At 37.4% G+C, this 19,490-nt stretch overlaps 1 protein-coding gene across 3 annotated transcripts; it reads left to right on the top strand.

Annotated features, from left to right (window-relative positions):
- The first annotated feature begins 526 nt into the window (after positions 1–526).
- Positions 527–18,455, top strand: si:ch211-15d5.11 (nuclear receptor coactivator 7). Of its 3 annotated transcripts, none has more exons than XM_053509515.1 (16): positions 527–887; positions 3,492–3,681; positions 4,776–4,930; positions 5,580–5,659; positions 7,247–7,324; positions 9,148–9,255; positions 9,886–10,017; positions 10,091–10,275; positions 10,650–10,915; positions 10,999–11,131; positions 12,662–12,818; positions 12,927–13,043; positions 13,148–13,300; positions 13,799–13,894; positions 15,116–15,189; positions 15,954–18,455. In XM_053509515.1, the coding sequence occupies exons 2-16, from the start codon at positions 3,623–3,625 to the stop codon at positions 16,087–16,089; spliced, it is 1,929 nt and encodes a 642-aa protein (XP_053365490.1). In that variant the 5' UTR covers positions 527–887; positions 3,492–3,622; the 3' UTR covers positions 16,090–18,455. The 3 variants fall into 3 exon arrangements, with proteins under 3 accessions (XP_053365490.1, XP_053365491.1, XP_053365489.1); XM_053509514.1 differs by having other exon boundaries at positions 528–1,001; XM_053509516.1 differs by lacking the exon at positions 4,776–4,930 and having other exon boundaries at positions 527–1,001.
- Positions 18,456–19,490: the final 1,035 nt, after the last annotated feature.

Here is a 19,490-nt window from a genome sequence, read left to right as displayed (position 1 = left end):
TGTGTGTTTCTAGTAAATGAAAGAAAAAATAAAACGCAATGCATTAATAAGGCAAATTCTAAAGACTGTATTAGTTAATTTCAATTATGTAAATAATTGTAATTATTCAGGCATTTTTAAGTTGTACCTTTATGTAATAACTCTTTAGGGTTGTTCAATTTGTAACACTACAGTTCAGTCTTTGAAAAGAAAAAACAGGTTTTTGCTAACAAAATACTAACATCAAGAGTTTTTTTTATGCACATCAATTTGAGATCATTTGCTTTTAAAACTGACCACTTTTATGTCTTATGTTCTTTAAAACATGATACACTGTTAATATTCAAACTACAACTTATTTATCTCTAAAAATTGTAATTAATATATTAAAAAGCTCATATGAATAAACTAACGAAAATTGTTTTTAACCGCAAGATTAACGAGATAGGTCGCTATCTGATGACGTCATCTAACTACGACGGACACACAGGAACAGAACCACAACAAACTCGTGATGCGGTTTATTCCCCGCCTGTATTCCGCCAGGACTCCTTTCAAGTAAAGGGATTTTTTATCGTAATAAATTGATAGTTTAAAAACGATGTAAAAAATAATGTGACGTACATGCACCCATCGAGACTTAAAACAAGAAAGATTGTCTTAAAGAATAATAATAAAAAAAATAAAAAAAAATACAACCACAGGTTCTGTTGTTGCGACGATGATGTGAGAGATCTGCGAACTGTCCAATCATTGGGCTGGCTTATGCGTGCAAGCCAATGGGAGAGCGGGAGGCGGGACTTGTCACAATGCGGCTAGGAGGAACAATAATACGCCTGTGAAAACACATGATGTGAGAGTCTGCGCTGTCAGAGCCTGGGTTTTAACCTGCGCTGAATAACAGACAGGTCAGTTCCTGCTCTGTTTATTAGTTTTAGCGTTGCGTTGTTATACAAAAATAAGTGTAGAAGTATGTAGATGGTTTGTTTTATTCGTTGCTGATTAAACAGTAGCAAAGCTGGGTGAGTTCTCCTTTTTTGGATTTCATCATTTTCATCATGGGCAAAATGAAGGCTGATTGCTTTTATTTTTTTTTTCTTTATAGAGAAAGAATTAATTATTTATGTTAATTTTTATTTTATTATTATATATACATATATATTTAGAATTAAATTTGACCAAACATGCATTGACATTGTATCCAAATACAGTAATTATAATACAAATAATTGTGAAGTATTTCAGTGGGAATTCATACCCACACATTCCGTAGAGCATTTATGAGGTCAGGCACTTATGTTGGACGAGAAGTCCTGGTCCGCAATCTCTGTTCCAGTTCATTCCAAAGGTGCTCAATGGGGTTCGAGGTCAGGGTCTGTGTGCGAGCCGGTCAAGTTCTTATACACCGAACTCATCAAACCGTGTCTTCACAGTCCTTGCTTTGTGCATTCGTGTACAGTTATGTTGGAATAGAAAAGGGCCCTCCCCAGGAGCTGCACAAACTGTTTGTGGTTGCCACAAAGTTGGAAGCATAGCGTTGTCCAAGATGCCTTGGTATGCTGAAGTATTAACATTGCCCTTCACTGGGGATAACAAGTCTGATTGAAACAATAATTAACAGATTTGTCCAAATACTTTTGTCCATATAGTGTATGTATAGTGCACTATTTGTCGAGTCATTATTTTATCCCTAATGCAGTGCACTTTTACAGGAAGTATGCGACCAAATCTTAAATGATGTCCTACTGATCATACAGTGTAACAAGGCTTTATAAAACCTAATTTATGTCTGGCCAGTGATCTGATTTCAATTCAGGTGGAAAGGTTCGGGTTCAGTTTCCACCCAATGTCCAAACCCTGGTCGCTGGATCCAGTGCAGACCCCAATTCCAGATAAAATGGGAGGGTTGCATTAGGAAAGGCATCCGGCATAAAACCTGTGCCAAGTTATTGTGGAGCTGAAAGACCAACAATAACATTATAACCATGTCTAATAAACATTAAACATTATATCCATGTCTAATAACATTTTCAATGTAATTTTGTGTATTTGTATAAGAGTTTATTTAAACTCTTGTATAAACTGGTCACAAAGCAGATTTACAGAAACAAACAATTATAGAAATATGTTAGAAAATATACTGAAAAAAGTATAGACTACAACTAACTATCAGATTGTCCCAGATGAGCAACCCAAGCAAAGAAAAAGTCCCTGAGGTGAAAATAGGAAGAAACCCCGAGAGCAACCAGACTTAACAAGTGAATCCATCCTTTTTTAGGTGATATCAGATAGTATGACTATAAATCAGTCCATGGTCTATATGCTACAAGCTTGAAAGTTTGTAGGGTGTTAAACTTAACATGAGGTCCTTTTTTGCTGTTTAAGGGTCTGGTACAAACTGGTTGTGGTGATTTCAGTCCTAGACTTTTGAATGACTACAGTCACAAGTTATTCAAGAACAGCTGCCTGCATCAGAGTCCAAGTTCATCTTCATGGTCATTTAGTGGAACCGTTCCCTGGCCCCTACACGAATCCTAAACAGAGCCATCCTCAGCAGCAAGAAAGAGAGAAAACAGTTAGGGTACTCGTTTTACTAACAGTCACATAATGTATGAGGTCAATATATATCTAGTGCATAGTGTAAGCAGGGGTTTGTTATCACTGACTCTTGTTATCACCTGGAGCCTATCACAGGAGGCTTAGGGCACAAGGTAGGGTACACCCTGGACAGGGTGTCAATCCATTGCAGGGCACAAAGACATACAAACACTCAAACACTCATTCATACACATACATCGCAATTTGGGAACACTAATTAGGCTAACGTGCATATCTTTGAACTGTGGGAGGAAACCGGAGTACCCGGAGGAAACCCACCAAGGACGGGGGGAACATGCAAACTCCATGCACACAGAGGCAGGAATCGAGCCTGACTTCCACTGCAAAAATCTATAAGACCCGGGGACTTTTTTGTTCAGTCTTCAGCTGTACAGTTTTGTTTTTTGGTGTGGAGTCAGATTTCTGATCTTGGCTAAAGGCAGTGGACTCTAATGCTGTTGTAGCCCATCCTCCTTGCTTTTCTGCTCAACACTGTTGTACAGAGTAGATAGATATAAGCAATAACACAATGCAATGCCTGACCTTGTTTTTATTTTTTTTTGCACCATCTGGCAGCAAGATGGCACTGGCACTCACTCTCTTACTCATTCCCCATACGGCTTATCCTGTTTAGGGTATCGAACCCTTGACTTTTGAGATGTGAGGCCATGGTCCTTACCATTACGCCACCATGCCAAGAAAATCACTAAGATTATTTTTTCCTCCCTCTCCGATATATAGTGTCAGAAGCTTTTAAATGATTTTATACCTTTCTCTGCTGATACATGATTTTATGTTTAGATAAAAATTATTATTAAACGGGTCTACTAGTGTCCCTAATAAAGACTTAAGTAAGTCTACTCTATTGTACAATAATAATAATAATAGAATAGACATGTTTTTTTTCTTCACAGTTTGTTTCTGTTTCTAAGGAAGATGAATAAAAAGAGAAATAAGATGATGGAAACAAAAGTGATTTTCTTCGACTCCTTTCTTGTCCATTGAACACCTGCTTCTGAATTTTACTCCAAACAACACAAAAGCAATGGAGAATAAACAGAGGGACAAGACGAGAGGCGGATACTTCGGCAATGTCAAGAACAGGTCAGCTCTCCTGTGTATACTACTTAACTTGTATTTCTGTAGATTGAAGCAGCAGGCGTCTGATAGAGGATCTGAGGGATGTTAAAGGTTGTAATAATATTATATATAAAAAAAAAACATTACATTCAAACCAGCTCGGGTTTCAATACTGTTAATTTAAAACATTTAGGGCCGGACAATATGTTGATATAATATCGATATCAGGATCATTTTAAGTAGGTCTATGTCACAATACACGTTGCAATTATATACACGTATAATGGATATTGTGGAACATTTTTATTATTAATTTTTAAAACGTAAAAGGACTAGTCAGCAATACTACAACAGCGATCATACACGCCTCAATTAACACATGTTGCCAAGGCAATAATACTTACTAACTGGCCTAGCTGACTTATATTTATATTAGGCATTTGGGAGACACCTTTATCCAGAGCGATTTACATTTTTATCTCATTATACAGTACATCTGAGCATTTGAGGGTTAAGGACCCTGCTCAAGGGCCAAACCATATTCCGATTCATAGTCCAATGCCTTAACCACTGAGCTATCCCTTACTTCTTATATCAATATAGACACATAAAACACACCTCTTGTTGCTGAGTGGCGGGAATACTGTTGTGTGGTGTTTGCACCACTTTGTTTGTTTCCCGTTCATAGAGCCAGGGCTGATAACTAACACCAGATGTTTTCTTCCAGCCCACATCAAATGAACAACATGAAAGGTATTTCCTGAATTTGACAAAAAGTGTCACACCAATAAACCTATGTATCATGATAGATATCCTGCCTTTAAGAATCAGTCTACTTACTGATTGCTCTCTTCTAATTAAGATGCAACACAATGTGCAGTTTTGTGCAAATATATATATATATATATATATATATATATATATATATATATATGTTTTTTTTTTGTTTTTTTTTAAGTGTACAGGGCTTTCGCTATGCATCCTTTACCAAACAGTGTCTGCTAATGTTTAGCAATTTACTGAAGTTTTTAAACACTAGTTGTAGGAAACACACAGCAGTGTGCGTTCTGGCTGTGGTGGTTTTATAATATCGATCCCTCCCTAATGCTGACCCCCAGGCTGGGTACCAGGCTGCCGTCGGGCTTCACACAGCCTCCGGGCTTTGTCACAGGGCCATGGGACGCCTCAGTTAGTGCTAACGCAGGCCGGGACATTACAGACACCGGGCGGCATCACATCCGCAACCCCAAACTCAGACAGTATTACCTCAAAGGTGAGGAGAAGACAGCAACAACAACCCCACCTTTATCAACAACACCCACTATTGCCAGCAACAACACCTTCAGCAACAACTCTACCACCATCATTAAACCTCCACAAACAAAACTACCATCAACACCTTCACAAACAAACCTTCTACCAACAACAGAAAAATACCTACTACTACAATATCTACACTTCCATAAACAACAACCCCACTACTAATGCATCAACTAAAGACCCCCAGTACTGCCATCAACACCTCCACCACAAATAACACCACTAACAACCCCACTACTACCATCACCTCCCCACCATCAACACTACTGTCACCAACATCAACACCACTAAGGACACCACTACCACGACTTACAACACAAACGTCACCAATAACCAAACCATCACCAAAAACACAGCAACAAAACAAACTACAACACTACAACAAGCAGCAACAATAATCACAGTTCCATCATCAATACATCACCTCCACAAACAAGTCCACCAACAATCTGAATACTACTATCATCAACACCTCCACCACCAACAACCCCACTACTACCATCATCAACATCTCCACTAACAACACCAACAACCCTGCTACCAAACAAACTACAAAAAACGGATGTAGAGGCTAATTATTAACAAGCTGTTTTTACTCACAGAGGCTGCTTTTCCATCTGACATTTCAACGACAAAGACGCTGCAGTCATTAGCTGAATCTGGAACAAGCGATGAGCAAGGGGTAAATAACACACACGCATACACACACTCGCGCACACATACACACATGCTACAACCTATGATTACACCCCGATCCTGTATAGAGAAAGCAGGTACATACTTAGTGAGCCGGTCAAAGGTCACAGACACGCCGCGACGCTGGAACGCACTTTCTCACACAGGTTTACGGTCAGATATTTGTGTTCATGGATACTCAAAAATTCCTGCTGAAGCTTTACAGTGGAGTGCTGTGGTCCAAAAAGGATTCGGTAATTACAAATAAATAATTCACGATGATAAGTGATGAGAAACTGTAGCTTAGATAAAAAAGAAATTAGCTTGTTAAGTATTGGCTATAGATGTGAGGAAACAACTTGCTAAAATACTGAACCCACATTTACACAACACATTACAAGCTTCTGGATCTAGCTTTATTCAATGATTAGCTGATTATAAAGGCTGAATTAAGCAATGGACAGTATTTGTATTGTTTAGGTTTATGTAAAAAATGTGGTTAACTGAAATTAGCTTTGTACATTACCACACTAATTTGTATTTATAGCCTGTAATGCTAATAACTGAAACAAGATTTGTTTAACACCTTTGTAATGAACAAATATTTCGCTAAAGACTGATTCCTGATTCCAGAATCTAGCTTTGATTAATTAAATTATTAATTTAAGTAGAACTCTATGCTAGCTACATCGTATAGTGCTTTTTTACATATATCTATAGTCATTTGAAAAAAAAATAAAATACTATGCTACATTATTTTTTTATAATTTACATCTACATATCTTTCTAAATCTTTTGCTAACTCCCATATCTACTGTAGTATTGGATCTGCAGAATTTAGCTTTAATTTTATGTAAAAATGTTAACTAGAATCTAGCTAACTAGAATTTTTTAGACTGTAATACTAATTACAGAAACAACCTTTGTATAACAACCTTTGTAATGACAAAGATTCATTTTTAACATTTTGATAATGGTTAAATCCATTTTTAATTAATTTTTTTTAACCATTTTTAATTAATTTGTTATAGTAGATATGTGAAATCCTAGCAGTGTACAGTGCTTTTATAGCATTGTAAAATATCTTGATAACTTCTGTATCTAGCGGCATATATGCCAAATGTAGCCTTATGTAACAGAATGTTTACTATCGAAATTAGCTTTGCATGTATGTAATGCTAATACCTGAAACATGCTTCCTACAAAACCTTTGTTATGATACACTCAAGGTTTTTAAAACAGCTCACTAACTGCCAAATCTAGCTTTCGGAAAAGAATAAAACTAGCTTTGTAGAGAAATTAATTAATGAAACAAGATGTAGATGTTTCTCTTAAAGAGTGAAGTATTGTATTGTATCTGTATAGCAATGTATAATGCTTCCACAGGATATATCTTAATGTAAAACTTTGTAGTGAATTGACATTAGTGGATCTTGTAGCTTATTATTAATTTATAGCTTAATGAAAAGCAATGGTAATAACAAGTTTTGTTTCTGGGCTACTGAAATACATTCCTAGCCTTGCTAACTATTTACCAAAGTTACTAAAATATTATATATGTGTGTGTTGTTTTTGTGTGTGTGGTGTTAAACAGGTTCATCATGAGGACACTGTCTTTAGTATAGCCTCTCAGTTTAGTGGCAGACGAGCAGGCACCACCTTAATCGCAGAGGTACACACCATGCTCACTGATTTTATTGTGTACTTTGTTGTTTATTGTGTTGTATTGTGCTGCCATGGCTATTGTTGTGTTCTGTGGTGACCGATGGTGTGTCACTGGGGGAATGAAAGAAGAGCAACTTTCATGAAAAGCTGCATTTGTCTTGTGTTCCATCTTGCTTGTAATGAACTTGCTTATAATGATAAATAACAGGATTCCTGCAGCACAAGGCTTAGAAATGTTGGCTCAGAAGAAAATAGAAAGAGCTGAAATAAAGCCACAATCGCAAGCTGGCATTTATATTAAGGTTAGAGATGAGCTGGAATTATATGTATAATATACACCAACAACAACAACAAAAACCCCACCAATGACAGATCAATCAACATTATCATTAACAACGTTGACATCCCCAATGACAAACACAACAACAAAACCAGCACCACTGCCTCACACCAATAAAAAAAGAACAGCACCAACAATAACACTACCACCAACAAGCACACCAACAATTACAACACCAGGAATAACAAAAACCTCATCAACAACACCACTAACAAAAACAAACATACCACCGCCAACAAAAAAAAAACACTACTACTACCAAAATCAGCAACAAGACCAACAATAGCAAAACCACCCCACTATAAATAACAACAAACACATCAACAAGTATGCCCTCCTGGCATCACCACCAAGAAAACTGGCACAAGAACAAATAACCTTATTTATACCACCACCACTACCTACACCACCAACCACTACCACTGCTAACAATAGAACCGCTACCATCACTAACAATTCCAACATACTAATAACAAGCAGACCAACAACAACAGCAAACATGAAAACTACAAGCTTACTACCCTTGACCTTACTGCCAAAAAGGTCCCGCCAGAACCAACACCCATAACCTCATGACCACCACCTTCATCAACAACCAAAAGGCTCCCAACAATGAAACTAATACCATCACCAACTACAGACACACCACCAACAACGACAATAAAACACCACCAAAAGCAACAAAACCACAACAGTTACTGTAACAACAAACACCGTTGTCAACAACAATTTTAACAACAAGCCCACCACTAATGACAAAATTAGCAACAAAATCAACAACAAAAATCTAATCACCAAAAAAAAAGCAACGACAGTAAAAGCACCTTCATCATCAACAACCCCATCATCAACAACCAACAATTCATCACAAACAATAAAACCACTGCCACTACCATTGCCACCAACAAACACACTGGCAATGACAGTACCAATTATCTCAAAATCAGCCTGACTATGACTAACAACAACCACACTACCAGCAATAACACCACGACCAGCACACCACCAGTGACATCACCGCCAAAAGCAATAACAAAAACACTACCATCAACAGCAACACAACTACTACCACCAACAACAACAATGGCATTAACAGGTATATGCAGGTAGTTTTTCAGATCAGGTCATGTTGCATATTGGGGTTTTGGGTGCAACACATTGTAATACAACCACCAGTATCATGTTACATGTGTGACTGTATTTTAAGTTGTTATTTGTTATTTTAAATAATAAACAGATATAATGGTGTTTGGAAACTACTAAATCGTCTCGATTCCCTCAGCGACTTTTCTCAATACCAAACTATGCTCTTACTTTCCTGTTACCTACATAAGCCTTATAAAGAATCATAAAGAGGCTAATGTAACCTGTATACATGTTAAATGTAAACTACCCCAGACGACACTCTGTGATTTATCACCATTGTTCAGGAGTTCATGATTATCTACTCAGCCATAAACTCAGCATTTGTTGTTCCCATATCTCTGTAGAAACCCTCTGCCTCGATGCTCTCTGACCTTTCTGAGGCCAAACTGGACCCTATGACCCCAACGACCCCAGTGTCCCCATCCACAGATGCTGAATATGATAAGCTGCTGGTGAGCATATCTTCCCGTTTTATTCTTTTATGGTATTCATCTGATTTTAGGTCAAGCACAAATCTGGAAGTGTGTGTATTTGTGTGTGAGAACAGAGAATAGGATTTACCATGCCAGTGGACTTTGGTACTGAGTAAAAAAGAGAATGACCTAATCTCAATAAATCAGGAACAGATGATTTTAACTTTACAGTGTGTTCATAGTCTTCTGACGCTCTATAATGTTTTATAATGAAGTGTGTTTATTTTATATCTAAATTGTCGCTAAAAATGTTTAAAAATACATCCCAAATCTGCACAGTAAGAAGTTTTATAAATGTATAATAAATGATTCAGATAGTATGAATAAATTACACTTAATAAATTAAACTTGGTATTCATTCATTCATTCATTCATTAATTTACTTATTTACCTTTTTTTATTTTACAAATTAAAACTGTTATAAAAATGTTCAGGCATATAAAATAATCACATCTCACATCGACATCACACAGGTTATTAGTTGATCCATTGATTGTAATTATTAAATAATCTAATAAAAGAATGCATACTTCTTTAAGAAAATTAACAAAAGTGGACCTAGTGTAAATAAAAAAAAAAAAAAAATTCTCCTGTGTTCCTTGCTGCTAGGATGTGGAGGCGGTGCCATTACCTGATGGACAGCTCTGCCTGTTGGCACTGCCACCCGAGTGCGCACTGGAGGGGGGGCCAACGGACCTGCCGTGTCTGAAGTTGTTCAGTCGCTTCATCACCGACCGCAAAGTGAGTTCTTGCTGTGAAGCTACTGTTAATCATTCTTGCTTTTGCTGACAAAGTCCCATCTGTCTGTTTCTAGGGTGTGGTTTCTGGCATTCTCCTGGTGGCAGCCAATAAAATTTTCTTTGACCCATATAAGTCCCTCCCCCTGGTACAGGAGAACGGCTGTGAGGAGTATCTCTTCTCCTGTCCGGTGGACAATCTGTCCTCCGTCACGTTCTTCTCGGACATCTCTCACGTTCACTTCAGCAGGTCCACTCAGAGGTGTGTAGCTGTTGGTGTAATTATCTGAACACCAGTCAGACCCATGTGAACATCCCAAAGATTCATAGTGGAGTGTTAAGGCAGCTTTTAGTATGTGCAAAGGAATAAATTAAATATCTACGGATCTGTGGAGGTCAAAGATTAGCATTAATTATTAGGAAAGTCGGATTTCCTTTGGGAAAAAAAATCTATTCTGCATGAAAATGCACCTTGTTATTGAGAGGTCGCTAAGATCAGACTGGTAAAAAACATTCAATATTTGAATATGTTGCCGCTGACTTTCTGCAACAGCTTCATGTTTTCGTTTCCTGACAGCTAAGAACAGAAATCTGGGGTTATATTATCAGTGAGTCCTCTGTTTTGTACTATTGCAGGTGGAAACGCCATAAGAAAGCATTGAAGGGTAAAACTATGAAAGACCCAGGCATCCACATCACCACACCTCGATCCAAGATGGAGCCTGCGTCCACGCTGGGAACTGCTGTGACATCGGACGTGCAGGTGGATACGGAGGCGCTCGGTGCGGCGGAGGACGAGGTTGGGGAGAGCAGGGACATGGCTGAGGTCGAACAACAGCTGGAGCAGCTCGCGCTGGAGCTCAACACCAGGCAAGGGATGTGTTCAGAAGAGCAGCGGTCAGGTAAATAGTGTAGTCAGAGAAGGTGTATATACACTATGCACAGTATATTTTGCTGCTCTACTCAGTTTCTAAGCTTCCTCCAGCACGCACTATGATGTTTGTGAGGATGCGTCAGAAGCCCCAGGTGATCAAGAAGAAGGGTTTCGGGATGCTGGAGCTCGGAAAAGGAAAGTCAATGCCGTGTAGAGATGCCTGGTTCATCCTGCAGCGAGAGAGGTAACAGGCAAAGCCTTAAAGCAAGCCTTATGTTTAGTTCTGTTGTAGATATTTTTAGCCGTTATAATCATGAGCCCTGAAGCAGTTCTCATCATGATCGTCAACATTCTGCTAAACGTCTATATGCCCTAGTTGCTTTTTAGGACAATAAGCAAAAGTCTTTTTGTGTAGATTGAGTTTTATTAATGCAGTAATTGCTTTGCATGTGTGTTCCTAAAACTAAAGTGAACACAATATTGCTCATACAATTTATTGTACCAAAGATTGGGCACAAGTTTGATGTTATTTTATACATATTAGAACAATATTGGATTTTTTAAAACTATTAAATAACATATATGGCATTTGGTAATTAAGTAACAACAACAAAACAACAACAAAAAAAGGTGTTATTTTAAGACATGAAGGTCAGCTGTTCTGGAACAGTTCTTGCAAGAACAGGTTAGTCAAGTGCATTTGCAAAACCCATCAAGCACCATGATGAAACTGGCTCTTTTCAGGAAAGCAAGACTAAAACTTCCGTCTGCTGCCAAGACATTGTTCATTTAGAGTCACCAGCCTCAGAAATCATAAATTAACAAACAGCACCTCAGATTAGAGCCATTATAAAGGCTTTACAGATTATAAGTAGCAGACACGTCTCAATAGCAGCTGTTCAGAGAAACGAAAATCAGGAAAGACCATGCGATTCAAACTTTGTAAATCTCGAAACATGTGGATGTGCATGAACAAAATGCATGAGAGTCACGCCGGTGTCACTATTTTCGGTGTGTTTGTCACGCGGCTTTGTGAAAAAATAACACAATTGAGCACACAAAGGATGCAACACAGGAACAGCCCCCAGGACAGTCAAAGTACATAGCAGCCTAGTGTGAGAAATAACACATTCAGCTGCCTACACCTTCGCACAAAAAAGATGTGTGGTCACTAGACACAGAAACTGACCTTTCTTTGCGTATTAAGCGATTAATGTAAATGTCAGGACTGAAAATTAGCTCACTGGGTAATTTCTGAATAGCCGTCTTTTAGCTGTCAATGTTGCCATGGAAACAATGGGCCAGGGGTAGCTCAGTGGTTAAGGCATTGGACTACGGTTCGGGAGATCCCAGGTTCAAACCCCACAACCACCAAGTTGCCACTGTTGGGCCCTTGAGCAAGGCCCTTAACCCTCAACTGCTCAGATGTTTAATGAGATAAAAATGTAAGTCGCTCTGGATAAGAGCGTCAGCCAAATGCCTAAATGTAAATGTAAATGTAACAATGTCAAACAGGTGAACAATTACGATTAGCCTTAATCTTGGGCCAGGATCACTGTAACGCTTTCCAAGACTATCAGTTAATTAGTAAGTATAACATTTTTATTTCAAAGTAAAAAACATACACTTTATTATTACGTCTTATTATTTCATTCCTAAGTTGAAGGGGTCCAGACTTTGAGAGGTCCTGATGAACATTTGTAGAAAAAGTGCATTTTGATCCTTATTGTCTCTATTCAAGGTTTTTCATAATCTATATTGTTTTTCTGTGCAGTTCAGGTGAGTTGTACACCTACTTGAGCCACCACCGACCTGGCCTTTGCATCCAGGAAGGAGGAGGCGAGGAAGAGGACGACTTTGTGATTCTGAGCGATGGAGAAGAGGAAGAAGAGGAATTCAACAGAGATGGGCGCACTGGAGATGAGTGGGAGGTATGTATGAGTGTCTGAGGAAGTGTTTTTTTTTTTTTTTTTAAAGGAAAGAGTGCACAGGTGTTTATATGCATTGGATTCTTATTCAAACTGTATGTGTGTGTGTAGATGGTGTGTGTAGAGGACAGCAGGGTGAAGGAGTCACTCACTATAGACAAAGAGCCTGACGGATTGAGTGACATCGTAAAGCAGAGCCTAATACTGAATGCACAGCAGGTTCAAGAGGTCAGAACACACACACACACACACTGCTAATGAAGTCTGAAAGAGTGTTTATTTTAAAATCAAATTGGTGTAAAATGTAATTTTTTTATTTGTTGTGTTGTCAGCTGTCGAGAGAGCTGCCGCCCCGTACAGTGGGTCACGTGTGGAGATTAGCCTACAGCACGAGCAAAAACGGCGCCAGTCTCAAAACCCTCTACAGGAAGCTGAGTGCCTCAGACTCGCCCGTTCTCTTGCTCATCCGAGACGGTAACGAGCAGGTCAGACGCTAACGTCCTGTCTTAACTTATGCTCCAAAATGATTAAAAAACATGATTAGTATCATTTGATTAAAGCAGGTTTTATTATTAGGCAAATACAACCTCAAACGACAGCATATAACTTTTTTACCGTGGCATTATTTATTTAACAAAAATAAAGCTAAAAGGAAATAATGTGGGCAAAACGTCCCCCTGATTCGATACAGTAGCTTGTAGATCCACTCTTTGCAGCAATAATGTAAAGTAATTGTTTCCAGTATGACTGATTACGTCTTGTGGTTTGTTTGGGTTCACTTTCGCACAGCTCTGTTAAGGTCCCACCACAGCAAGGTCTGGAATTTAAAATCGGCCATTCCAAAACTTTTTTTTTTTATTATTCTTTTATTTTCCAGCCATTCTGATATAAAATTTCTGGTGTGCTTCGCATCATTGTCCTGTTGCATGACCCAATTTATATCCTTCATATTCTCTTGTCTCTCTCTCTCTCCCTCTGGTCAGGTGTTTGGTGGTTTCCTCTCTCACCCTTTACACCCGAGCGACACTTTTTACGGTACAGGAGAGACCTTCCTCTTCCTACTTCACCCTCGATTTAAGGTAAATCTTCTGTAAAAGCACAGATATCCCAAAATGCACCTCTCACACAACACCACTAGTATATCCTTATTTAGTTACACATACTATTTTATATTTAAACTAGTGCTGTCAATCGATTAAAAAAAATTAACTAATTAATCGCACAATTTTTTGCAATTAATCGCGATTAATCACAATTAAAACACTGAAACTTTTTGGATATGTAAATGTAAATAATTAATGTAAACCCAAGACAATGAAACTATTTAAATTCAAATATGATTGTTTATTGGAATTTTTGTTTAACTTGTAACACAGATTTTCTCATGTAAACAATATACCTGCAATAAACCATCAATATTCTCCAAATTAACTGTTGGCTTGAAAGCCATATTTATTACAGAAATAAAAACACAGGTATGTGCCATTTGTGTCATTTGAATTTCAAAACAATCAATGCAATTTACATTGGCGAGGCCCTGTAAAGATTGTTTCGGTGGGGTGTTTTGCTTTTAAGTGATATGTCAAAGACGAATTACTTCTCTGGTATTTAAATTCGGCTTTGCAAAATGTACAGATTACTTTTGTTTTATCCACAGAACCATCCGGCAGAGTTTTATACTGAAACTTTCCGTCTAAAAGTCCTTCCTTGGTCTTATCCATACTTCTTTGCACGTTGAACACACGTCGGCCACAACAGGAAATAAAAAAAACTGCAACCGCGTTAATTGCGTTAATTTTTTTTAATGCGTTAAATATTTTAAATTAATCGCATGCGTTAACGCACTAATTTTGACAGCACTAATTTAAACGTATATTATTTTTGAAGATATTATAAGGAGAAAAGGTTTTTAGGACCCAGAGGTTGGTTTATGACATTTTAAGGTGCTTGTAAGATTGTAAATATTATTTGTACATGCTATGGTTTATGTATTTGTCAACCTTGATTTGTCCTTTATTTGTGATTGGAACCAGCAGTTTTACTCACAAACATGGACCAAGATTTAGGAAGAGATGAGAGTTAGTTACACTCAATGCTTCGTATTTAAAAAACATGAAAATATGATATTATTTACTTTGCTTGTATCTTGATTTAAGTCACATACAGTAACTCAAATAGGACGTTTATCCATGTCACTACAAAACACACTCTCTGCTAGGTTTATCTTCCTCAGCCTCTGAGCACTCGTCTCTGTCCTTCCTCTTTGCTCTCACATCTTACTCTCTGTGTCTGTCTCTCAGTGCTTCCGCTGGACAGGTGAAAACTCCTTCTTTATTAAAGGTGACCTCGACTCCTTTGCTATCGGCGGTGGAAGGTATAAGCTTCTTGCAATCAGATGTTTACACCCATATTTAATAATCACATCACATCATGTAACAGCTACTCGTCAAGTAGTTGTATCTTCTTGGTGCAATCGCTGGTGGCTCAAATGGTTAAGGCTCTGGGTTACTGATTGAAAAGTCAGGGGTTTGAGCCCCAGTGCTTCCAAGTTGCCACTGTTGAGCCCTTAAGCAAGGCCCTTAATCTTAGCTGCTCTACGAGACTGGATCCTGGCTGAACATGCCGTCTGACCCTCGTAACTGGGATATGTAAAAATATATATATTTTACTGTGCTGTTAGGTATATAATGTAATAATAATGGTAATAATATTAATGTTTAAGTTTCCAAGTTTAAAACAGCTAACTAGTTAGTTTTGTAACACAAATGAAGCCTAGAGTTTAAACAAACTATTAATAATTAATAAGGATCTATTGTTATATTACTTACATGTTTACTAACGAAGCAAAAAACTAAAATGCTAAACACCTACTTCCAATACTGCTAATCACCTTTAATGCAAGTGTTGTGCATATTAATAGATAATAGAGTTTTAGAGAAATAAGATGCAAAAGAAATATCTTTTTTTGGGGTAAATTCTTAACAGCGATTAATCGATTAATCATTAACATCACTCATTTGACTTTCATGCAAATTAGAAAATATACATTACACACATATTCATAAATATATATAACATTAATTTAATTTAATCAGTCATTTTGATTGGTATATGTGTTTTTTCCTCCCTCTGTGACAGTGGACATTTTGGCCTGTGGCTGGACGAGTCTCTGTATGTGGGCAGGAGCAGCCCATGTTACACCTTTAACAATTGCAGCTTGTCTGAGAAGAGTGACTTCAGGGTGCTGGAGCTAGAGGCCTGGACCTTCTGGTGATCTCAGAGGTCTCTTGATTTGAGCTGGAAAAGGGCTGATTGGTGGCGGAGTGAGAGTCAGGGTGAAGACTTGCTAAGATCTTGAGGATCTGCCAAAGTTTGTGAAGTTATGGAATGGAAAAGCAATATTTGGATGAATTTACTTTTTATTGAGGACATTATGTGCAATGCTAAGGTAAAAAAACAACGACAACAACATCATACATTTTACATCCTCATGACTGAATCATGTCATAGGAACTCCATCAACCAAGAAGCACCTGATTGCAGTTATATAACCTTGTCTATATGAGCGATAAAGTCTCTGTGACATATAGCTTCTTAGCTGCGAATGTTTCGTATATTGATGTATTTTGTTCTAAAACAGGTAGTGACAAGTTCAACCACTTCATTGATTTACCCACCAGCCAACAGCATTTAAGATGAAAAAAGTTCACACCCAACTACTTGTTCTGACCGACCGTGTCAGCAAATTAGCTAGCTAAATATGTAGAACAGCCAAAAGTTTAACAAGACTCAGTTACTGAACAAAAAGCTTGAAGGAACCTTAAAGGAAATGTGTTGTTGTTCTGTCTGAGCAACATCCAGCATTGAAGTACACACCAACAAACCTTGTTTGCTGCTAATGTACTAACTACAGTAAGTACAATGGCTAGAATACTAACTACAGTAGCTAACACATTGCAACACCTGCTTTCATATATGCGCAGAACATATGATTCTAGAAAGCATTAATTACCATGATTGAAAAACGTAAAATAATGGAAATTAGAGATGGAAATATAAAGGTGGAGATTAAAGAAACATTATACAATAATGTTATTACAGAAAGGTATTGAATTGTTCAGATTTTTCTGTACTGTTATTTTTGAGGTCATGAAATCTCAAAAGACTCTGGTGATCAGAGGAACATGGTTAACGCATGATACTGTTTGAAACATTTTTTCTTTTACCTTCTTAGCAACCTGTAAGGTCGTACAATATATGCAACTGCTACATGAAAACTTTAGATGCAGAGATGTGAAATCACTGCTAGACTTATACTCTTTGTTTTTGTTGATTACAAAGTAATTAATACAAAAAAAGACCATTAAACTGTTAGCAAGAAATCCTGCCCTTTGCATTATGATTGGTTAGAAGAATTTATTCCTGTCTACAATTGACTAGAAACCCAGAGTGTGAAGGTGGGACCTAAATCGTTTAGTTTTTAGCACAGTTAAGCACAATATTCATTCATTATTAAATCTTAGGCTTACTCTAAACTATGGTTATGTATAATTAAGTGATTTACATTACAAGCGGCATGGTGGCTTGCACCTCCAGGGGCGAGGATTCGATTCCCACCTCGGGTCTGTGTGCATGGAGTTTGCATTTCACCCCATGCTTGGTTTCCTCCAGGCACTCCCGCTTCCTCTTATAGTCCAAAGCCATGCAGATCACACCAATTGGTGTTCCCAAATTGCCAGTAGAGTGTGAATGAGCGTGTAAGAGTGTGTATGTGTGTGTGCCCTGCGATGGATTGGCACCCTGTCCAGGGTGTACCCTGCTTCGTGCCCAAAGTCTCCTGGTAAGTCTGTACACAGGATAAAGCGGTTTATTCAGTGAGTGAGTGAGAATTTTAAAACTGTTAGCATGCTTGTGTGAGATTAAGCAAGAAATTCCTCCTTCTGTGTTATGATTGGTTGGACGAATTCAGTCTCGTTTATGATCATTTAGAAAACTAGAGCACAGAGGCTGGACCCTATTTGTGTCTTTAAGAGACCCAGAAGTATCAGAGTCACTCTTGGTTTTGCGAGATCTTGCAATAAACCTTTTTTTTTTCCCTTCCCTCTACTTTTTCTTTCATGTCCCTTTACGGGTTCCGTATGATCTGGAGGTAACAGTACAGAAAAATACATAACTTTTAACCTTTCTGACTTTGCCTAATTTAATGATATTTATATTTAATGTCTACAAATGCAATTGGTACATTTTACAGTTTTACTGAATCAGACCTCCTTAAAGAGTTTATACAGTAAAGTGTGTTAGAAAGTCACAATAGACATATCTTGAGTATGTAAGTACATTGTGGCCATTTATCATTTATTGCAATATTACTTATTTATCATTAGAAACCCCAGCCATACAGCTGTTTGTCATTTTTTTGTGTCTTTTTTATTAGTATTGTATCGGTATATATAGCACCAATGAAGGGAACCAGGTTCGGAAACCTACAACCTCCTGAAACATCAATTTTAGTATATTTTTAAAGATTCTGACACCTAGATGATTTACTTAAGCTGCCTTTAAACCAAGCCTAAATCTTCTGTAAGCACTTAAACAAATTGTAAACCTGCACTGATGTTAATAATAATAATAATAATAATAATAATAATAATAATAATGATAATAATAATAATAATAATAAAATTTAATTAATTAATTTATTTTATTTTTTCTTTTCCTGGAGAGCAAACATTATTTCCCATTTGCTTACTTATAAACGTAAAAGACACATTTTTCTCTTCAAACTTGAATTAGTCAAATACTGAAAACATTTTAGCATTTTTCAAAAACATTCCAGTCGGGATGGGAATCGCCAGTGTCACGCCAGGTTATCACGCCAGGTTATCACGATACCTAGGTGCTGATTCAATCTGCATTGCGGATATCCAAATTTTATAAATTCCAGATTAGAATTTTCTGATTTCGTTAAAACTTGTAATTTGCTCCTAATTCATGGAACGCTGTACTGCTTGCCAGCATGTGAGCACTTTAGAGTGCGCCATCTGCAGGATTATGGAGGCATAGTACCATTTTACCACCAGAAATGCAACCAAAATATACATTTAATAACGATTATTTTTATAGAAATATTTTGGTGTCAGTGTGCCAATCCCATCTGTGATAAATTTACAAAAAAAGTGAATTTATCACAGATGGCATTAAGAAGCTTCCAACATTCTCCAGATGTAATGGCATCTGGAGCATACAAGGCATATTTTAGCATCCTGGACTTTGAACGCCACTACTGAGCAGCATATAATAAAAACATAAAGGTATAAAAACATTTAGTATATTTAAGGGCAGATAAGTGATTTGCATTACAGCCACAAAACTAAAAAACAAAACAAAAAACAACTCACTTCTAAACATTTAGAATGAATGTAACTCTTGATTCATATGTTGTTTTATTCAGATCTTATCTAAGTGAAAATGTCAAGTTTGAAGGGAATAATGGCCATTTTCTAAACTGTTACAACCTAAGCAATTAAGAATTAACACCTGCTTTCCAGGAACAAAATTTATGTTACGTAGTGCAAGAAATGAGCCAGAATTTCTAATACAGACTTGCATACTCGCAAGTGCTTTAGGAAAGTTATGGCTAAATAACCTGCATGTAAATACTAAAAAACATTATTT

This window comes from Clarias gariepinus, chromosome 13 (genome assembly GCF_024256425.1).
Source record: "Clarias gariepinus isolate MV-2021 ecotype Netherlands chromosome 13, CGAR_prim_01v2, whole genome shotgun sequence".
NCBI classification, from domain to species: Eukaryota; Metazoa; Chordata; class Actinopteri; order Siluriformes; family Clariidae; genus Clarias; species Clarias gariepinus.
Note: the sequence above shows the minus strand (reverse complement) of the source record. Positions and strands in the feature narration are given on the sequence as shown.

Bases quoted from the DNA above. Each gene is read 5' to 3' on its own strand.
- si:ch211-15d5.11 (XM_053509515.1), top strand. From the start codon at position 3,623: ATGGAGAATAAACAGAGGGACAAGACGAGAGGCGGATACTTCGGCAAT. The intron at 10,018-10,090 runs GTGAGTTCTTGC...GTCTGTTTCTAG, and splicing joins GCTTCATCACCGACCGCAAA to GGTGTGGTTTCTGGCATTCT. The intron at 13,895-15,115 runs GTAAATCTTCTG...TCTGTCTCTCAG, and splicing joins TACTTCACCCTCGATTTAAG to TGCTTCCGCTGGACAGGTGA.